Source organism: Martes martes (genome assembly GCF_963455335.1).
Source record: "Martes martes genome assembly, chromosome: 1".
NCBI lineage: Eukaryota > Metazoa > Chordata > Mammalia > Carnivora > Mustelidae > Martes > Martes martes.
Window position 1 is genome coordinate 190229426 of NC_137888.1, and position 22485 is coordinate 190251910.

Genomic DNA, 22485 nt, shown 5'->3' on the forward strand with positions numbered 1-22485 from the left:
ACATACAATTTTCTGACCACTCCTTGGGCTACCACACGTTCATATTTGGGAATTGCTGTTTCTTGGCCTAAAACAGCTTCTTTGTCTTTCTGCCCAGAAATACTCCCAATTCATTTTTCTAGATCCAACTCAAATGCTACCTCTTCTGTGCAGTCTTTCCTAATTCTAACAAGCCCTGTTCCCTTCTTTCCCTGACATTTTTTTCCCTTTCTTTTCTTTTTTTTTAACAATATTTTTTAATATGTCTGCATTTCCCAATAAAGTGTGACTTCCTCCAAAACAAACACTGTACTTCATTGTTCTATATCCCTACCATCTAATACAGTGTTTGCCACAGGGTTTGCAGCCCAGGGCTGCAAACTCAAATTACTATGGAGGCCAGCATAAATGAATAAAGTGGGCTGGATGCCTAGATATTTGACACATAGAAACATTTTTTACTCAACAGTGAGCCTTATTGGAAGTAGAGAGGGTCATTAGGGGAAAGGAGTCAGGTAGGGCTTCAAAGAATTGTTTTCTACTGTTAAATCAGGAACATGAACAATTATGCAAATGAGAGAATAAATGGTAGTACTCAGCCCCTGTAAGGGAGCAATAGGGAGTGGTGAGGACTGTAGGAATCTAGAAGCTCATTCTCCCTCTAGAAGGGATACTGCAGTTCCATTCTAGCCAAGTGATGCCTTGCAATAATTCATGCACAGTCTTACCAAATCTTCCTTTTTTTTTTTCTCCAAGAGGAGCTAGGTAGCTCAATGTTTATGATAAATCTTCCAATTTTAAAATGTTGTCTAAAGCCTAAAATTGTTTTGAAAACACTGTATGAGCCTAACAAACCATGCCAGGGCTACCAGTTTTGTACCTCTATATTAAATACCCATAGCTCTTGGCCAAATGAATGAATAGTACATATAAATCAAGAAACCTAATATTTGGATGAGTCTCAACTTCCTGTTTGTTAGGATCACCTGGGACATTCTATAAGTAATTTGTGTAAAAAAAATTTTTTTCCTAATGTCTATGCTTCATTTCCAGAGAGTCTGATTTAATTGTCCTTAAATGAATATTTTTTAAATGCCTTCAGTAATTCTAATGGGCAGCCTGGGTTGAGAACCACTGGATCACTTATCCAAACAAAAGTCCTGTGGCTCAGATGACACTCAAAAACACAGAAGTAACCCAAAGGAAGGTAAAACGATGGTCATAAGAAGGAACTTATGGAGGAAGAAGTAGGTCTTGAAAGTATTCAGTAAATACTTGCATAAGTTTTTATTATAAATAAGTATAAGATTTATGGAAGTGTAAGGTTGTACAGAAGACTGAGCAAAGGCAAAGAGACAGCAAAATGCACGGATGAGTTTTCTGAGGAATGGCCTCAGTGGGCAGAATGGCTAGGTCAGAAGAATATGAGAAGAGTGTGCCTCCTGCTCCTAAAGTAGAGACACAATAATGCCTTTTTTAGGAAGATGAATTTGACATCAGGATTCAAGATGAATTTTTAAATCAAGTGAGACCAGAGATTAAGGATTACAGCTCAGATGTCTTTGCAGCCAACTGGGCATAAAATGTCAGTGGCTCCGAGGTAAGTGATGAGCCTGAGAGATGCTGCAGGGGAAACACAGGCAGGACTTGTGGATTCTCAGATAACAGACGGGGAAGAGAGCAGGGTCAGAGTTTGAGAGAGGTCAAAGTAGAAGCTGGAGAAAAGAGATAGCTATGAGAAAATGAGTGAATCATAGCTATCTCTTTTCTCTGCAAAAGCTATTTCTTTGAACTGTTTTGCTTTCTATATTTATCCTATATTCATTTATTCTTGGTGTATTTTTTATTTTATTTATTTGAGAGAGAGTGAGTGTGTGCACACATACACACACACGTGAGTGGGGAGAGGTGCAGAGGGAGAGAATCTTAAGCAGACTCCCCACTGAGCATGGAGCCCGAGGCAGAGCTCGATCTCACAACCCTGAGATCACAATGTGAGCCAAAACCAAGAGTCGGATGCTTAACCCACTGAGCCACCTAGGCGTCCCCCTTGGTGTATTTTTTTATGTCAATCCTCATCAGCATTACATGTCCTAAATTGTATATTCCTGGAGTTTGTAAATTCTTCCATGTAAACCCTGGCCAGGTACTGTGATGTATAAGTAGACACTAATTCTAAACTATTATGAAATTTCCAAACTTCCAAAAATGTAGAGAGAAGACATAATAAACACCCATGTCCCCATCACCTATTTCCACAATTGCCAACTTTAGGCAGGACATTTTGGTCACACAGGGCACCGGTAATGAAAATTTGTATATTTATTATATACACTATCTTTAGAAAGAGAGAATATATATAACCCGTGTTCGTTAAAGAACCTTTAGAAAATATATAGAACAATGAAAAAGATCTCACTCCCCTGAGAGCCACTGCAAACACCTCAGTCACAAATCAATCTAATGGAAGATTCGCCACAGAATGAAAGGAGCAAGCATGTTTTTGATAACCAAACACTTAATCTGTATCTAATAGTCTGTAAAGGCTTTCAGTAACAGAAATGACTGAGCTATAAAGCCTATCAGATAACTCAAAGAGCAATTGTGAATGCTCTTTTCTTCTTTTATCTCTCCAGCTTAATGTTTTAAGAATTAATTATGTCTTTAAATGGAAATGCAAGTCTATATCCATATATTTTAAGTGTCTTTTTTAATTTAAAGTTCAAGGACACGTATGATGCTTGAGATTAGAGAGGAATTTGAATAAATATTAATTGCATCATTAACTTAATATTATAATAAACAGAAACTTTTCATAGGCCATATTTGGTCCCAACTTGTAGAAGAGGATATGAGTATATATTTTGCAAATTCCATAAATGAGATCTTAATACATAATGATAGCCAACTTAAGTCAAATATACAGAAAATTAATAATCAGGAGTGCCTGGGTAGTTCAGTTAGTTAACCATCTGACTCTTGATTTCAGCTCAGGTCTTAATCTCAGGTTCATGAGTTCAAGCCCTATGTTGGGCTCCACACTAGGCATGGAGCCTACTTAGGAAGAGAGAGAGGAAGGAAGGGAGGGAGGGAGAAAGGGGGAAGGTGAGGAGAGGAGAGGAAGGAAGAGAAAGGAAGGAAGGGAAGGAAGGAAGAAAGAAAGAAAGAAAGAAAGAAAGAAAGAAAGAAAGAAAGAAAATTAACAATCATCACCTAATAGCATATTTTTTCTACCCTGTGAATCCCAATTATATTTCTTTTCCTTTATAACCATAAAGTTTCTCTTTTTAAAAAAAGCTCATTGCACATGCATAGCAGCTAAGACAGCAGTCCTCCCTTACCTGAGGTTTCAGTTACCTGTGGTAAAGTGTGGTTCAGAAGTAGATGATCCTCCTTCTGATGTATCATCAGAAACTCAATAGTAGCCTAACCCTAGATCACACACCTACATCATTCACCTCACTTCATCTTCTCACGTACAAATTTTATCATCTCACATCATCACAAGAACAGTGAGCCACAGCACAATAAGATATTTTGAGAAAGAGAACACATTCACATAACTTATTACAGTATATTTTTATAATTGTTCTATTTTATTACTAGTTCTTATTAATCTGTTACTGTGCCTAATTTATAAATTAATCAGAGGTATATATGTATAGGAAAGAATGGAATATATATGGTTTGGTCCTGTCTAGTTTCGAGCATCCATTGGGGGTCTTGGAGCATATCCCCCAGGGTTGGGAGGGGGCTACTGTACTTTGAACTTTATGTTTTTCTTTCTACAAATACTTTTCAATTGCTAATTTTATCATTTGTGGGCTTTGAAACTTACTATAAATGAATATAATAATAACAGTTGTTCTCTGTATAAGATATTTCATTTGAAAGGTGTAGCTAATGAATTATGCCCAAGGGCAGACTTTCTAATCTTGAAAAAGCCAGGAGATATTTCTTCATTTCAGCTCTTTGTTTTTGTCTCTGTCTGAAAAATGCACTCCCCGTGATGAAATTTTTGAATTGGATGAGAAAATGACTGTGTGATCTTATAACTGACTGTACAGTATTCATGTAAATTGTGGTACTTTATTACAAATGCACACACTGAGATCCCAGTGAAGCTGCCACAGAAAATAGTCGTTGCTTCGTATGGATGCTTTCTAGTATGTTCACTCAAACAAAAAAGGAAACCTTAAAACTTCCATTTTAAAGTGCATTTTGTCGAATGTCATGTAACTTGATCAAGAGCATTTAATTAAATTAATAAGATAATTGTGTTTCCAAAAAGCTAATGTTACCACACTTCTCCACTGTTCACTATGTCAGTTCCCAGGGTACATTAGCTAATGACTGTTAGTTTGCAGAGAACTGTGGGGTCTCTGATGATCTTATTTTCATTAATGGAACCCCAGTTTAATTGAACCAGAGATTCAGGTCTGGTTATTGAAGTTGAGCATATGACTACTAATGGCAAGATGCAATGGTCCACTAAGCACAAATCAAAACCAGTGATTTGCTTAAAAATTAGGAGGCAGTTTTCCCAAGTGCCCTCCTTTCCACAACAGCAGTCTTATTGGTCCTCTACTCCTATTTAAATGAGAAGAGACTGGCATCTCTGTTTCCTAGCATAATTGCAAATAGGTAAGTTAATGCATTTAGCAAAACCATGAAGTAATCATCCAACTATAGTTGGCACTGGTGAGATCTTATTAGTATTTCTTTGGGTTTCAATTTATGAAAGCAAAATTCAAATCAAGTAACAAAATCCACTGTAAGGGAGAACTAAAAGAAAAAAGATTTAGATTGTGACTTCAGGAAAAAAACAAACATTTTACTTCTTTTTTTTTTAGAGAGAGAGAGCAAGCCAGGGGGCCTGGGCACAGAGGGAGGGGGAGAGAGAGAGAATCTTAAGCAGGCTCCTCTTCAGCTGGGAGCCTGATGTGGGGCTCGATCTCACAACCCTGAGATCATGATCTTAGCCAAAATTAAGGGTTGGACACTTAATTGACTGAGCCAAACAGGATCCTCAACAAAACACTATTCTAAACTCACACTTTCAGTAAAGACTTGTCTTAAGATTGTTGGTTTAAAGAGATGTCACAATTTGTGGGTCCAGTGTCTGATACTAAGTCAGAGTGAACTCAGCTGTCTCTTACATTTGAATTATACACCCTCTTTCCCCATCTTTAGTAAAAATAAGTCATACCTGGTCACATTCCTTTACAAAAAAAAATTTTTTATGTAAAAGGAATTTAGTGTGGATATTGATGAGTATCTGTGAAATTTGTTACAGCAAAATGTAACAAATCATACATAGAATGAATTTGAATTTTTCTGAGATAATTCCACCAACTATTGAAGAAACTTTGATATATAAATGTTAATATAATAGCAAACGTGAAAACCACATCTAATTTGTTACGTAGTTGTGCTACTTTCCCAGGACTGACTTGTTCCAACCTTTACATTTCTCCTTTAGATGTCTATTACAGCATGGCTTAAAATGACAAAACTAGAGACAAATTACTTGTGCATAGTAGGGAGTTGATTAAATACCCACAAATAAGATATTATGGATGCAGCTGTCCAACTGACCTGATCTGCTTGTGATGGTCTGGAAAGGTCTCAGAGCTGTGTATGTCTATCAGTGACACACGGAAAGCTAGGATGTTGTCTCTGTATGAGCCCACTGATATAGTAAATGAACAATATAGCTACATAGGGACGCCGGTATAGGTGTACTTTAAGGAAACACACAAAAATTAACAATAACCTTTAGGAACAGGGATAGTAGAGGAAGGGGCAGGAAAATAAGACTTACTTCTCATATCTTCCTCTGTTAGAGAATTGTAACTTTCTGAATATGTTCATGACTTGTGATATCAATAGAGATGTATTATGTTAGAGCAACTATGAGACATGTTTTGTTTCTTCTGTATACCTTTCTGTCTTTTGAAAAGCCCAGAGAATTGCTATAAAATTAAAATATATTTCTTGGGGCACCTGGATGGTTCAGTGGGTTAAGCCTCTGCCTTCCTGTCAGGTCATGATCTCGGGATCCTGGGATCAAGCCCCACATCAGGCTCTCTGCTCATTGGGGAGCCTGCTTCCCCACCTCTCTGCCTGCCTCTCTGCCTACTTGTGATCTCTCTCTCTCTGTCAGATAAATAAATAAAATTTAAAAATTTAAAAATAAAATATATTTCTTTCCTTAATGTCGGTACTCTCATTTAAAATATATAAGAGGAAGAATGGAGCACATGGGTGGCTCAGTGGGTTAAAGCCTCTGCCTTCTCTCAGGTCACAGTCCTGGGGTCCTGGGATCGAGCCCCACATGGGGCTCTCTGCTTGGCGTGGAGCCTGCTTTTCCCTCTGCCTGCCACGCCCCCTACTTGTGCTGTCTCTCTCAAATAAATAAATAAAATCTTTTAAAAAATTTAAAAATATATATATAATGGGAAGGAAATCCAAAATTAATGACAAAAGAAAATCTTTTAAATATATAGTTGTATATTAAACTTGTTTATTTATGATGTAATAGGGGAATATCTGTGACAATCTATACAGTATTAGTATCAATTATGCTCATGTACATTTTAATACATAGTTCACATAGTGGTGAACATGAGGATATAATCATCCAGTAACCCCCAAGACACCCTCTCTTTAACATCACCCTGCTTTTATTTCCATCACAGCATTTATCCTTACCTATATTTTCTTTTTACTTAATTCTTTGTTTGTTTATTGCTGTCTCCTGAAGAGGAATGTGAGCTTCAAAACTGCAGGGGTCCTGTTTATTGTTGTATCCCTAGCATCTAACTCAATCTTTAACCCTCACCAGGAACTCAATAGATATTTGTTAATTAAGTGATCAAGGAATGAATGAAATGCTGGCCATATAATTTGAGAAGATGAGTATATTAAGCAGCAAATCATCATCATCATCACTACTAATGTTTAGTGACTTTTTGCTGTATCCTTTGCATAGTGTACTAGTCAAGTTCTCCAGAGAAACAGAACACTCACATATATACAACTTACATACAATATAGGCCTTGATAATTTCCATCATTTGGTTTTAGAATATATATATATATATATATATATATATATATATATATATATATATGGAGAGGGAGAGAGAGACCAATTTATCATATGGAATTGGGTCACGCAGTTATGGGGACTGAGAAGTCCTAGAATCTGCAGTGATCAGGCTGGGAGACCAGAAGAGCCAATGGTGGAGTTTCTGTCTAAGTCCAGGAGAGCCAATAGTGAAAATGCCAATCTGAGGATGGCTGAAGACCAATGTCCTAATTAAGGGGTCAGGCAGAGAGATCAGATTCTCACGTCCTCTACCTTTTTGGTATATTCAGGCCCTCTTGGATTGGGTGATGAGGCCCACCTACATTGGGGTGGATTTTATCGATTCAGATGTTAATTTCATCCAGAAATGCCCTCACAGTCATACTCAAAGCAGCGTTTAATCGGGGCACCCAGTGGTCCAGTCAAGTTGATACATGAAATTAGCCATCACACATCATTTATTCCATTTAATCCTCTCATATATCTTTTTGTATAGAAACCATCATAATTATCATTTTGTAGGTAAGGAAACTGAGGCTCACAGACAAAGTAATTAATGAGTGGGAGACCTAGGATGTGACCAGGCAGTCTGGTTTCTAAGAAGCATTCTTAACTACTTACTCCCATTAAGCAATTGCTCACTACTTGTTTTAAGGATTTTCTTCTGAGGAGCCTTCTCATGTTATAGGAAACTGCTATTTCCAAAACCAAATGATGGAAATTAAGTCCTATATTATATTTCAAGTCCTATATTATATTTCAAGTCCTACCAAGTCCTATATTATATTTCAGCTCCATTCTATCAAAAATGGGAAGTTTTCTTGAGATAATAAAATTGTTTCCTTGAAAAGTTTTCTTTACTCATTAATTTTAAAGACCAAAAGCTAGACTATTGATAGCTTTTTAATAAATTAAGAGTTTGTGAAGAAAAGTAATATCTTGTGCTTTATTACTTTTTATCTTGTTGCCATATCCTAACTTTACTCACAGATGACATTGTCTAAGGTAATACTCAAGTTTAGAAAAAGAGATATTCTAATTTTAGCTTCGAATGTGTTTTATTACCTTTCAAAAATGTCTTAAACTTTTTAAAATTAACATATAATATATTATTTTCCCCAGGGGTACAGGTCTGTGAATCATCAGGCTTACACATTTCATAGCACTCATCATAGCACATAACCTCCCCAATGTCTATAACCAAGCCACCCACCCCCAGCAACCCTCATTTTGTTTCGTGAGATGAAGAGTCTCTTATGGTTTGTCTCCCTCCTGATCCCATCTTGTTTCATTTTTTTCCTCTCTACCCCGACTACCCCCCACGCTGCCTCTCAAATTCCACATATCAGAGAGATCGTATGATAATTGTCTTTCTCTGATTGACTTTTTTCGCTCAGCATAATACCCTCTAGTTCCATCCACGTCATCACTAATGGCAAGATTTCATTTCTTTTGATGGCTGCATAGTATTCCATTGTATATATATATGCCACATCTTCTTTATCCATTTATCTGTTGATGGACATTTAGGTTCTTTCCATAGTTTGGCTGTTGTGGACATTGATGCTATAAACATTCAGGTACACGTGCCCCATCGGATCACTACATTTATATCTTTAGGATAAATACCAAGTAGTGCAATTGCTGGGTTGTAGGGTAGCTCTATTTTCAACTTTTTGAGGAACCTCCATGCTGTTTTCAAGAGCGGCTGCACCAGCTTACATTCCCACCAACAGTGTAGGAGGATTCCCCTTTCTCTGCATACTTGCCAACATATGTCGTTTCCTGACTGGTTAATTTTAGCCATTCTGACTGGTGTGAGGTGGTATCTCACTGTGGTTTTGATTTGTAGTTCCCTGATGCCAAGGGATGTTGAGCACTTTTTCATGTGTCTGTTGGCCATCCGGATGTCTTCTTTGCCAGAATGTTCATATCTTCTGCCCTTTTCTAGATTGGATTCTTTGTTCCTTGGGTGTTGAGTTTGATAAGTTCTTTATGGATACTAGCTCTTTATCTGATATGTCATTTGCAAATATCTTCTCCCGTTCTGTCATTTGTCTTTTGGTTTTGTTGATTGTTTCCTTTGTTTTCAAGACCTTTTGATCTTGATGAAGTCCCAATAGTTCATTTTTGCCCTTTCTTCCCTTGCCTTTGGTGATATGTTTAGGAAGAAGTTGCTGTGGCTGAGGTCGAAGAGGTTGCTGCCTGTGTTCTCCTCAAGGATTTTGATGGATTCCTGCCTCACACTCAGGTCTTTCATCCATTTTACATCTATTTTTGTGTGTGGTGTAAAGAAATGGTCCAGGTTCATTCTTCTGCATGTGGCCATCCAATTTTCCCAACACTGTTTGTTGAAGAGACTCATTTTTCCATTGGGCATTCTTTCCTGCTTTGTCAAAGATTAGTTGACCATAGAGTTGAGAGTCAGTTTCTGGGTTCTCCATTCTGTTCCATTGATCTATGTGTCTGTTTTTGTGCCAGTACTATACTGTATTGATGATTACAGGTTTGGAATAGAGCTTGAAGTCTGAAATTTTGATGCCACCAACTTTGCTTTTCTTTTTCAAGATTTCTCTGGCTATTCGGGGTCTTTCCTGATTCCATATAAATTTTAGGATTATTTATTCCATTTCTTTAAAAAAATTGATGGTATTTTGATAGGGATTGCCTTAAATGTGTAGATTGCTTTAGGTAGTATAGACATTTTCACAATATTTGTTCTTCCAATCGATGAGCATGGAATGTTTTTTCATTTCTTTGTATCTTCTTCAATTTCTTCATGAGTACTCTATAGTTTTCTGAGTACAGTTTCTTTGCCCTTTTGGTTAGGTTTATTCCTAGGTATCTTGGGGTTTTGGGTACACTTGTAAATGGGATAGACTCCTTAATTTCTCTTTCTTCTATCTTGCTGTTGGTTTATAGAAATGCAACTGATTTCTGTGCAGTGATTTTATATCCTGACACTTTACTGAATTCCTGTATGATTTCTAGCAGTTTTGGGATGGAGTCTTTTGGGTTTTCCATCTAAAGTATCATATCATCTACAAAGAGTGAGAGTTTGACTTCTTCTTTGCTGATTTGGATGCTTTTTATTTCTTTTTGTTGCCTGATTGCTAAGGCTGGGACATTCAGTACTATGTTGAATAGCAGTGGTGATAATAGACATCCCTGCCATGTTCCTGACCTTAGGGGAAAAGCTCTCACTTTTTTCCCCATTGAGAATGATATTCACTATGGGTTTTTCATAGATGGCTTTTATGATGTTGAGCTATGTGCCCTCTCTGCCTACACTGTGAAGAGCTTTGATCAAGAAAGGATGCTGTGCTTTGTCAAATGCTTTCTCTGCATCTGTTGAGAGAATCATATGGTTCTTGTTTTTTCTTTTATTAACATATTGTATCACATTGATTGATTTGTGGATGTTGAACCAACCTTGCGGACCAGGAATAAATCCCACTTAGTCATGTTGAATAATTCTTTTAATGTACTGTTGGATCCTATTGGCTAGTATTTTGGTGAGAATTTTTGCTTCCATGTTCATCAAGGATATTGGTCTGTAATTCTCATTTTTGATACGGTCTTTGGTTTTGGGATCAAGTTAATGCTGGCCTCCTAAAATGAGTTTGAAAGTTTTCCTTCCATTTCTTTTTTTTTTTTTTTTAAACAGTTTCAGGAGAAACAGTTTCAGGTATTAATTCTTCTTTATATATTTGGTAGAATTCCCCTGGGAAGCCGTCTGGCCCAGGGCTCTTGTTCATTGGGAGATTTTTGATGACTGCTTCAATCTCCTTACTGGTTATGGGTCTGTTCAGGTTTTCTATTTCTTCCTTGTTCAGTTTTGGTAGTTTATATGTCTCTAGGGATGCATCCATTTCTTCCAGATTGTTGAATTTGCTGGCGTACAGTTGCTCATAATGGATTCTTATAATTGTTTGTATTTCTTTGGTGTTAGTTGTGATCTTTCCTCATTCATTCATGATTTTATTAATTTGGGTCCTTTCTCTTTTCTTTTTGTAAGTCTGGCCAGGGGTTTATCAATCTTATGAATTCTTTCAAAGAACTAGCTCCTGCTTTCGTTGATCTGTTCTACTGTTCTTTTGGTTTCTATTTCATTGATTTCTGTTCTGGTCTTTATTATTTCTCTTCTCCTGCTGGGTTTAGGCTTTCTTTGCTGTTATTTCTTCAGCTCCATAAGGTGTAGGGTTAGGTTGTGTACTTGAGAACTTTCTTGTTTCTTGAGAAAGGCTTGTATTGCTATATACATTCCTCTAGGGACCACCTTTGCTGCGTCCCAAAAGTTTTGAACAGTTGTGTTTTCATTTTCATTTGTTTCCATGAATTTTTTTAATTCTTCTTTAATTTCCTGGTTGACCCATTCATTCTTTAGTAGAATGCTCTTTAACCTCCATGTATTTGCGTTCTTTCCAACTTTCTTCTTCTGATTGAGTTCTAGTTTCAAAGCACTGTGTTTTGAAAATATGCAGGGAATGTTCCAGTCTTTTGGTACCGGTTGAGACCTTATTTGTGACCCAGGATGTGATCTGTTCTGGAGAATGTTCCATGTGCAGTAGAGAAGAATGTTTATTCTGTTTTGGGATGAAATGTTCTGACTATATCTGTGATGGCCTTCTGGTCCAGTGTGTCATTTAAAGCCCTTATCTCCTCTTTGATCTTTTGCTTAGATGATCTATCCATTTCAGTGAGGGGGCTGTTAAAGTCCCCTACTATTATTGTATTATTGTTGATGTGTTTCTTTGATTTTGCTATTAATTGGCTTATATAATTGGCTACTCCCATGTTAGGGGCATACATATTTAAAATTGTTAGATCTTCTTGTTGGATAGACCCTTTAAGTATGATATAGTGTCCTTCCTCATCTCTTATTATAGTTTTTGGCTTAAAATCTAATTTGTCTGATATAAGGATTGCCACCCCAGCTTTCTTTTGATGTCTGTTAGCGTGGTAAATTGTTTTCTACCCCCTCACTTTAAATCTGGATGGGTCTTTGGGTCTAAAATGAGTTTATTGTAGACAGCATATCTACAATATGGATCTTGTTTTTTTATCCAATCTGATACCCTGTGTCTTTTGATTGGGGCATTTAGCCCCTTTACATTCAGGGTAACTACTGAAAGGTATTAATTTAGTGCCATTGTATTGCCTATAAGGTGACTATTACTTTATATTGTCTCTGTTCCTTTCTGGTCTATTACTTTTAGGCTCTCTCTTTGCTTTGAGGACCCCTTTCAATATTTCCTGTAGGGCTGGTTTGGTGTTTGCAAATTCTTTTAATTTTTGTTTGTCCTGGGAGCTTTTTATCTCTCCTTGTATTTCAATGACAGTCTAGATGGATATAGTATTCTTGGCTACATATTTTTCTCATTTAGTGCTCTGAATATATCATGCCAGTCCTTTCTGGCCTGCCAGATCTCTGTGGATAGGTCTGTGGCCAGTCTAATAATTTTACCATTGTATATTACAAAACTCTTGTCCCAAGCTGCTTTCAGGATTTTCTCTTTGTCACTAAGACTTGTAAGTTTTTACTATTAGATGATGGGGTATGGACCTATTTTTATTGATTTTTTTTAAACTTATTTATTTGACAGAGAGAGGGAGCTCACAAGTAGGCAGAGAGGCAGGCAGAGAGAGAGGAGGAAGCAGGCTCCCTGCTGAGTAGAGAGCCCGATGCGGGGCTTGATCCCAGGACCCTGAGATCATGACCTGAGCCAAAGGCAGAGGCTTAACCCACTGAGCCACCCAGGTGCCCCCTAATTTTATTGATTTTGAGGAGGGTTCTCTGTGCCTCCTGGATTTTGATGCTTGTTCCCTTCACCAAATTATGGAAATTCTCTACTATAATTTACTCCAATATACCTTCTACCCCTCTCTGTCTTTCTTCTTCTTCTGGGATCCCAGTTATTCTAATATTGTTTCATCTTATGGTATTATTTCTCTCTCAAATTCTCCCCTTGTGGTCCAGTAGTTGTTTGTCTCTCTTTTGTTCAGCTTCTTTAGTCTCCATCATTTGGTCTTTGATATCACTAATTCTCTCTTCTGTCTCATTTATCCTAGCATTAAGAGTACCATTATTTATTGCACCTCATTAATAGCTCTTTCTATTTCAACTTGGTTAGATTTTAGTTCTTTTATTTCTCCAGAAAGGAATTTTATTTCTCCAGAAAGGGATTCTCTTATATCTTCCATGCTTTTTTCAAGCCCAGCTAGCATTTGATAATCCTCATTCTGAACTGTAGTTCTGACATATTACTAATGTCCGTATTGATTAGGTCCCTAGCCATCAGTATCGCCTCTTATTCTTTTTTTGTTTTGTTTTGTTTTTGGTGGTGAGTTTTTCCACTTTGTCATTTTATCCAGATAAGAATAGATGAATGAGTGAACAAAATACTAAAAGGGTAACAACAACCCCAGAAAAATACACACTAATGAAGTAAAAAAAGACCTGAAACTGGGGGGGAGAAGAAAGGCAGAGAAAAAGAAAAAAGAAGAAAAAATAATATGTGTGTATATATATATATATATATATATATATATATATATATATATATTAGACTGGTGAATAGAGCAGAATCACATACTTGATTTTGGGTGTATTTTGGTCTGTTAGAAGAAACTACCTCCCAAAATTTTAAAGAAAGAAAAATATATATACAAAAATAAGGGTAAACACAATGAAGGGATGGAATATGACTGTAAAGATGAAAATTTAAAAAATTCTAAAAAAGGAATTGATAAGAAGTTGGTTGAAGAAAGATTTAAAAAAAAGAGGAAAGCATGTGATCAGGCTGGAGATTAGAACAAAGCTATGCACTAGATTTAAGGTATATTTTGATCTATTAGAAGAAATTTTATCCCAAAATTTTAAAGAAAAAACTTATATGTATACAAAAAATAAGGTTAAATACATTGAAGGCATAAAATATGACTATCACAATGAAAATTTTTAAAAATTTTTAAAAAGGTATTGATAAGATAAAATAGTTTAAAAATGTTAAAATAGGAAAAAGGAAAAAATTTTTAAATAGAATAAAAAAATAAAATTTTAAAAATTTAACTTTAAAAGACTAAAGGATCATGGGGAAAAGGCCTGAATGCTATGTGCTTCTTTCCCCTAGTTCTGGAGTTCCACAGTTTTCATTGATATGTGAACTTGGTCTTGGCTGGATGTTCCTGCTTATCTTCTGGGGGAGGGGCCTGTTGTGGTGATTCTCAAATGTCTTTGCCGGAGGTGGAATTGCACCGCCCTTGTCAGGGGCCAGGCTAAGTAATCTTCTCAGGTTTGCTCTCCTAGCTTTTGTTCCCTGAACACTTTTCCGTACAGCTTTGGAGGACGGAAATGAAGATGGCAACCTCCCGATCTCTACCAATTAGAGCCGAGAGCTCAGGGCCCCACTCCTCAGTGCCCTCTCAGAGAAGAGCAGTCAATCCCTCCCATCTCTCTGGTCTCTAGCCACACTCTGTGCTCACCCAGCCTGTGACCCAGCATTTCTGTCTATGGTGCATGGCCCCATTTGGAGTCTCCAAACCCAGCCAACTCCTGCAGCATACTCCCCTGCTGCTCCTCCCATAGGAGGAAGGAGGGGTGTCCCCAGATCTGCTGCTTATGGGGTCCCTGCTCGAAGAGCAGTCGCCTGACTATACCTTGGATCATGGTTTAAGGTAATCCTGAGCTGAGAGCCCGTGCCTCAGCTCCATCTCTGCAGCTGTCTTTCCCGCTCCAATACCTGGGAGCTCTGCCACACTCAGACAGCCCAGGTCTTTCTGTGACCCTGTGGATCCTGAGACCTTACTGTCCCAGTGAGGGCCCCCGCTACCGCTTAGCCTCTGGAGTGATGTACCTCAGTGGAGCAGACTTCTAAAAGTTCCAGTTTTGTGCTCTGCTGCTCTACTGCTTGCCAGGAGCCAGCCCCTCCCACCACGGTCTATCTTCCGGTCGCTACAGATTTACTTCTCTGCACGTCCTACCTTCCAGAAAGTGGTCAATATTCTGTTCCTAGAATTGCTGCTCTTCTTCTCTTCTGTCTCCTGTTGAGTTTGTCAGTGTTCAGAATGGTTTGATAACTATGTAGCTGAACTTCTGGGACCTGATGATATTTCAGTCTCCTACTCCTACTCCTAGGCCATCTTGCTCCTCCCCCCTTAAACTTTTTATTAATGAGATACAACTACCCAGACCTGGTGCCCAGTCACTACTGAAAGGATGGGTGGATGAAGGAATAAGTGATTATGAATGGACTTTTAAAGTGTTAAATGCTATTCAAGATGGAAGATATGAATAACATATTTATTAAGCATTTAGTCCCTATTGAGCACAGTATTTGGCATGTTACATGCATTGTTTCATACGATCTAACAAAAACACCATGACTTAAGTACTATTATTATCCTAATCTTATGAAAAGGAAGTGAGGCTTAGAAAGGCTAAGTACCTTGTCTAAAATAATATTGCTTTCCTAGATCAGCCTTTTTTGTAATTTTGACATTCTTTTTCACAGTGCACATATAATAAAATAAAAATTAATCTAATTCAAGGTCTGGATTTTGGTAGCAAGTTTAATTCTGATTTGATTGCCAGATAATAGATGTAAGTCTTGAGCGTGACCCTTCAATGATTAGAGTTGAAAATTCAGCAGGTTTTTCTGGTTAAGCTTTGAAAACCCTGCAAACTTAAATGACTATAATAATTAGAACATTGTATCTTGAGACAAAAATGAATGTTTATTTTTCTAAAAGACAATTAGAGAGTAGACCCTCAGGTTTTATATTCTAACTACAAAGGCATGTACCCCTCATAAAATACCAAAATAATTAACGGTAACATCTCTGACCTACACCAAGTTCATTTTCCGCAAACTCAAGAAAATGAAATGCCTAGAGCATGACTTTAATCTAATCTTGATTTTTAACCTTATATTGTGCATATTGATATCAGCTCTTAAAAGAGCTCCCTTTAGAATTCAAAAGGCATGCATTTCTGCTTGTAGTTTTCTTTTATTAAGGTTTTTCTCATTATAGAAACTTTATCCCTTTTACTTTTTATTTTAGAAACCAAAAGTCTAAATTACTTTTCCTTGTAGGTTTTAATTAGGATTCTCTCATAGTAGATAAATAGCATGATACATGTTTATAGAGATAATTGTGACAATTAATGATTATAAATAGAATTACTAAAATGAAACAGCCTTTGAGAATGTGTGTGTGTTAATTGTACCAAGAAATTTAAAGAAATCTGCTTATTAAAGAGATACTTAATGGGTAGAGTACTGATATACTTTCGCTTGTGAAAAAAGTGTACTAACATTTATAAATTTTTAAAAAAAAATTAACTTAAGTTTAAATACAGAGTGGTAGGTTACTCTAAAGAAATTCTGTAGTAGAACTTCTTATAAAATATAGTCATATCTAATTTTCTGTTATTTAGAAGAGTATATTATATGAGGTTTTCATGTATCTTTAATTGTCACTGAATATCCACAGCTAAGTAAGAGATTCCTCTAAAAAATTCAAGGTATTTAGGAATTTTAATTTTTTAAATAGTTACAAACTAGTTTATGTATACATTTTGTTGGAATTACAGCTAGAACTATGTCAGTATGATTTTTTTAGTATTCCCTCCCTTAAAAAATCTTCCTTTTAATCTTTAATACTGTTTAACAATTGTGATGAACTTTATCCATTGTCTACCATGTACTGTCCCAAGCTCCACAGTTGGAGGTACATACAGTACCAAATACCAATACCAATGGTCTTTCTACTCAAAGGAGCTTAAATTAGTTGGGGGGGGGGGCGGGGAACCTCCATATGTATATAAAGAATTTGAAAAAACATTAAGGAAATCACCCCATAAGATGTTTGAACAGAAAGATGTACAAAAGATATGCCCATAGCCTAATGGTTTCCATGACTAGAAGTTCGGGGAAGAAAAGTTCCTATTCCGATACTAAAAATTCCCATGTCGGCCCAAGACATATTCCATGCCCTTCAGGACCTTCAGTGGCTCTTTCTGGGAAAATCAAAGTTTGAGAACAATATCAGTAGGCTAGAATTTGTTCTACTTGATCACAGATGGTACAAATGATGATAGATTCTCTAATAAATTTTTCTGATTAGCCTGGGATTTGAGTGTCATTTCTTTCTGTTATTGATCCTGAGAGACTAATGATGTTTCGTTAACTCCAAATGGATATTTATAATGACTTAAAAAAAACACAGATGCACACACAGCCAAGTCTACATGCTAACACTAGAACATTTCATATGTAACCTGAGGAGGCATCTGATTGTGGTGCTGTATAGCACTACTGATGTTGAAAGCCATACCACTCATATGGTAATTATCAATTATCAATGTCTTGGACATTGTTGAGCCTTCTCTCTCATCCCCCATATGCTGGCAGTTGTCCAGTCCTGCCCAGTCTTCCTCCATTCACAATAAAACCTGCAGATGGAATTTTCTTAAAATGAGAAATGAAATTCTAGCCATAATTAGAAATATTTAGTCATTTAATCCAACATCCCATTTGACTCATTACATTTAATGATTCATTCATTTTGCTCAGCAAGGATCTATCATTCCATGTCAGGCATCAGGCTAGTAATTCAGGGGTGACAAACTAGGCTACTGAATTTATATCTACTGAGCATACATTATCAGAGAATCCCACAAACACATGTAGAAGTACAATTTTAAAAGAATGAAATCTTGCCATTTGCAATGATGTGGATGGAACCAGAGGGTATTATGCTAAGGGAAATAAGTCAATCAAAGACAAATACCATGTGATTTCACTCATGTGTGGAATTTAAGAGACAAAACAGATGAACATAGGGGAAGGGAAGGAAAAATAAAGTAAGATAAAAACAGAGAGGCAAACCAGAAAAGACTCTTAACTCTAGGAAACAAAGTGAGGGTTGCTGGAGGGGAGGTGAATGGGGGATGTGATAATTCAGTGATGGGCATTAAGGAGGACACTTGCTATAATGAGCACTGGGTGTTACATGTTATGTTATATATACTGATGAATCACTAAATTCTGTCCCTGCAACTTAAAATACACTATATGTTAACTGAATTAAAAAAAAAAAATTAAGTGCAGTTTTGACAAGTTATAAGAAGGGAGGGTAATGGGAGTACCTATACTGGAAGAGCCTTCTAGCTATGGAGAACAGCACACACAAATTAGATGGTAGGCAGGAAGAAATGAGGAGGCCAGTGTGTGGAGAGAGCAGAAAACGAGGGGTGAAAGCTGTGAACTGAAGCCAGACATGTAGGTTTTTGCAGCCACTGTTAGGATTCTTCTTAATCCTAAATGCAACAGGGAGGACATTGAAAAGTTTTAAGTGAGGGAAAGGAATGACTTGATCAGATATATGTTTGCCTAAGACCACTCTGGCTACATTTTGGAGAGGGCCTGGGACAGGGAGCCAGCATCGACATGGGGAATCCCTTGAGAGGCTCTGTGATCATCCAGGAGAGGGATGCAGTCGCCTGGACTGTGGTGCTGACGGAGGAGGTGGAGAGAAGTAGACATGGGTTGGCTGTGGAGAAGCTGAAGAGAGGAGTCAGGGATGATACCTGGATCCTAACTCTTCAAACTTCGTGGACCGTGGTGGCAGTCACTGGACCACGATTTCCATTTGAAGCATCTTTGAGACATGGAAGAGGAACTGAGCAAGAAAGCCACTAGATACAGGTGTGGAGCTCAGAAGAGAGGACTAGACCAGAACTAGAAAGCAGGAAGTCCTCTGGTGCTTTACAACAGCCGGAATAACTTCCCAGACTTCTGCTTGGACATCTTCAAAGTGACAGAACATTCTCCACCACAATGACCACACATGCTTAATTAAAGAAAGATGTTCCTTATGTTGGACTAAAACCTTAAAGTCAGTTCTTCTCACTAGTTCTGATTTGGCCCTTTGGACAAATGGGATTTCTCTTCTATCTACCAGGGCTTCAAGAATTTGAAGAAAACTGAAACAGTGTGTCTCCTCACCACTTTGCCATCCCACCACGTTAGATCTTCTTTCCAGCAAACATTCTTTCAGATCATGTGAGCAGTCTGGCCCTTGCCCATCTCTTCATCTTCATCTATTGCAGGCATAAAACCAGACCCAGAAAACACCCATTTACCCGCACATATTACTTCTACTCAGATCTAAACAAGTGGAGCTTTCTAAGCATGGTATGTTTTCACAAACTTTGGTGACTTTTCTCATGCCGTTGCAGAAAAGTTGTTTCTAACTCCACATGTAAAGTTATAGTTCTTTAGCAGAGGCTAAGGAGACCACCTAGCTAACTACAGGAATTTTTTCTGGAGAAAAGGTTAGACAGAAGTGACCAGTAGCTCATCTGTATCCAGGACTGTAGGACAAATGTGGACTTACTCAGAGCCAACATCATAATATTCAAGTTGGTTCTGTCTTGCAAGGAGGAGCAGCAGAAGGCTTTCTAGGTTGCAGGCAGTTTTTTGAGTTAAGAGCCATTACCCTCACCTGCAGTCACAAAGAGCCCCACAGCCTTGTCCAATCAGGAGTTCCTTGGGCAGCCTTCCATAAGGTCATTCAGAGACCCAGACTCCTTTCACCCAGGGGTTCCTCTCCAGGCCTTAAAGCCCTCCCCTGGATCTTCTGCATCTTGTCAAGAGATGCAGGAAGAGAAAGAATGGGGGGATTATGTGGGAGGTCTTAGGGGCCAGGAAGTAGCTTACCCTTCTCACATTTCACTTCTCAGGTCTCATTAATAAGATATCAGTCACATGACCCATATAACTGCAGGGAAGGCTCAGAAATGTAATATAGCTGTGTGCCCAGAAGGGAAAGCAGTAAGGTTTGGTAAAGCATACCTGCCTTATCCTGAAGGTGCTACCAGTTTGTTCTCTTTCTCCCCCCAAATTTTCAATGATACCCTATCATCTGTCAAATTTAGAATAGGCTCGGGCACCTGGGTGGCTCAGTGGGTTAAAGCCTCTGCCTTCACCTCAGGTCACGATCCCAGAGTCCTGGGATCGAGTCCCACATTGGGCTCTCTGCTCAGCAGCGAGCCTGCTTCCCTTCCTCTCTCTCTCTGCCTGCCTCTCTGCCTACCTGTGATCTCTGTCTGTCAAACTAAACAAAATCTTTAAAAAAAAAAAAAAAAGACTGGGATCCAGCAATTTAAAAAAAAATTTTTTTTTTGAATAGGCTCCTAACAGTTTAAGGTTGTTTTCATTGTGACCCAAACCTATCCTTCCAGCTAAACTGGCAATTTCATTTTTCCCCAAGTATACCCTACCAGTTCACTCTTTCTGATCTCTGGGTACCCTACATCTTTTATCCCTGAAATATCATCAGTCATTCAAGGTCCATTCAAGAAATCACTTACTCTTTTTTTTTCCATCATGGTAAGTGTACTCCGCATCCCCTATTTCACCCTTCCCGCCTCCTGCCTCGCATCTGGTAACCATCAGTTTGTTCTCTAGAGTTAAGAGTCTGTTTCTTGGTTGTCCCTCTCTCTTTTTTTTTTCCATTTGCTCATTTGTTTTGCCTCTTAAATTCCACAGATGAATAAGATCATACAGTATTTCTCTTTCTCTGACTTGTTTCACTTCATATTATACTCCCTAGCTCCATCCATGTCCTTCCTAATGGCAAGATTTCATTCTTTTTATGGCTAAATATTCCATTGTATATATGTACCACTTCTTCATCTGTTCATCTATCACTGAACACTTGGGCTGCTTCCATAATTTGGCTATTGTAAATAATGCTTCAATAAACATAGAAGTACAGGTATGCTTTTAAATTAGTGTTTTTGTATTTTAGGGGTAAATATCCAGTAGTGTGATTACTGGATTATAGGGTAATTCTATTTTTAATTTTTTGGAACAAGAGGTCACTTTTCTGAATTTCCACTGCTCTGCTTTATGTTAAAATTACCTGTTTACTTGTACTATCCCCTCCTTTGAGGGCAAGTGATCCATATTACCGATTTTGTGTCACTAAAAACTTCTAGGAAATGCTTTAGAGTACTCAATCACATGTTTGTTCAATTGAGTTAAATAGTTTTTTTAAAATTATTTCCTTAAAGAGAAATTAAGATGTATTTTTTAGTAGCTTTTCTTTCTTTACTCTCTCTCTGAGGAAGAATATTTGTGGCACTGGTTCTCAAATGACAGCATAAGAACCATTAAGGGGAATTTGTTAGAATTATAGATTTCTACCACTCTTTCTCAAGATTCTAATTCTACGGACCTGCTAGATCTGATATTGGGCTTCAGTATCTGAATTTTTTATAGGTGCCCTGTAGTGGAGAGGGAAGATTCAGATCATAGGACACCTGTATTGTACTTTCAGAAACATTGCAACACGGTGTTTGTCATTATGTCCATTAATGGACTATTATTTCCTTTTTGAACAAAACAGATCAGTTCATTAACAAGGGAACAGGTAATGTGCGCAACAGTAAAAATCAAGATGTTTGTCATATCGCCTTTGGATCCAGAGTTCTGGGACCACCTCCACTCTCTGGAAGAAGGAATAACATGAGGATATCCACTGAGGTAGGAGCAAGGTCTGAAGAGCTTGTCTCAGCATGAGGGGCATGGGAGAAGGGGTTTTTTCCACAGTGCACTGGAAGGGGGCGGGGGGTTAGGGGGGTTAGGGAATACATGCCAAAAGCAGAAGTCTTGAATAAATTTGGAACAGAAATTCTGGATTTTAAAAGAATTCAAACTGTTTTATTTTTGTCATGTCAACACAGTTAACATTTCTGAGTATTCTTTTGATCAAATATGTTAACAAAACTTAAAGGCAAATATATGTGAACACATTTTGTGGTCTCTGTCAAGGAGTTGGATCAGGGTCCCTGAGTGGCTCATTTGGTTAAGCAGCTGCCTTTGGCTCAGGTCATGATCCCAGGGTGCTGGGGTTAAGTCCCACATCATCGAGCTCCCTGCTCTGCAGGGAGCCTACTTTTCCCTCTGCCCCTGCCTCTCATGAATAAATAAAATAAATAAAATCTTTTTTAAAAAATAAAAAAGGAGTCGGACCTTCACCAGATACCTTACAACAAACAGATTTCTCAAATGTTATATTTTTATTTTTTATTTTCCTCTGAATTTCTGACACGATTTTCAGTTTTAACTCCTACCTACTAAAGATGGAGTATAAGCACGTTTTAATTTATGTGTCTGGAAGATTTGTTTGTCTTCTGTTTTGTCTCACATTATATTTCTCCTTCCATTTCTTTCTAATTTTCTGGTATAATGTCCCTCTCCACCAACTTTCTAACCTTCTCATTTCCTCTAGTTTCTTTTCTCACTTTTTATTTGTCCAAATATTATTAGTCTCTGTAAATTCTACAGAAAATAAATGCAATTCCCATATTATAAGATGTGCAGATTAATTCCTCTCCCTTAC

General features: G+C 37.6%; 1 protein-coding gene across 1 annotated transcript in view; it reads left to right on the forward strand.

Annotated features, from left to right (window-relative positions):
* CFAP20DC (CFAP20 domain containing) overlaps window positions 1–22485 on the forward strand; it is a 260030-nt gene that overhangs the window by 136096 nt on the left and 101449 nt on the right. The window contains exon 8 of the mRNA XM_080817181.1: window positions 21490–21626. Within this exon, the coding sequence (XP_080673307.1) occupies window positions 21490–21626 (137 nt within the window). The remainder of the gene's footprint in view (window positions 1–21489; window positions 21627–22485) is intronic.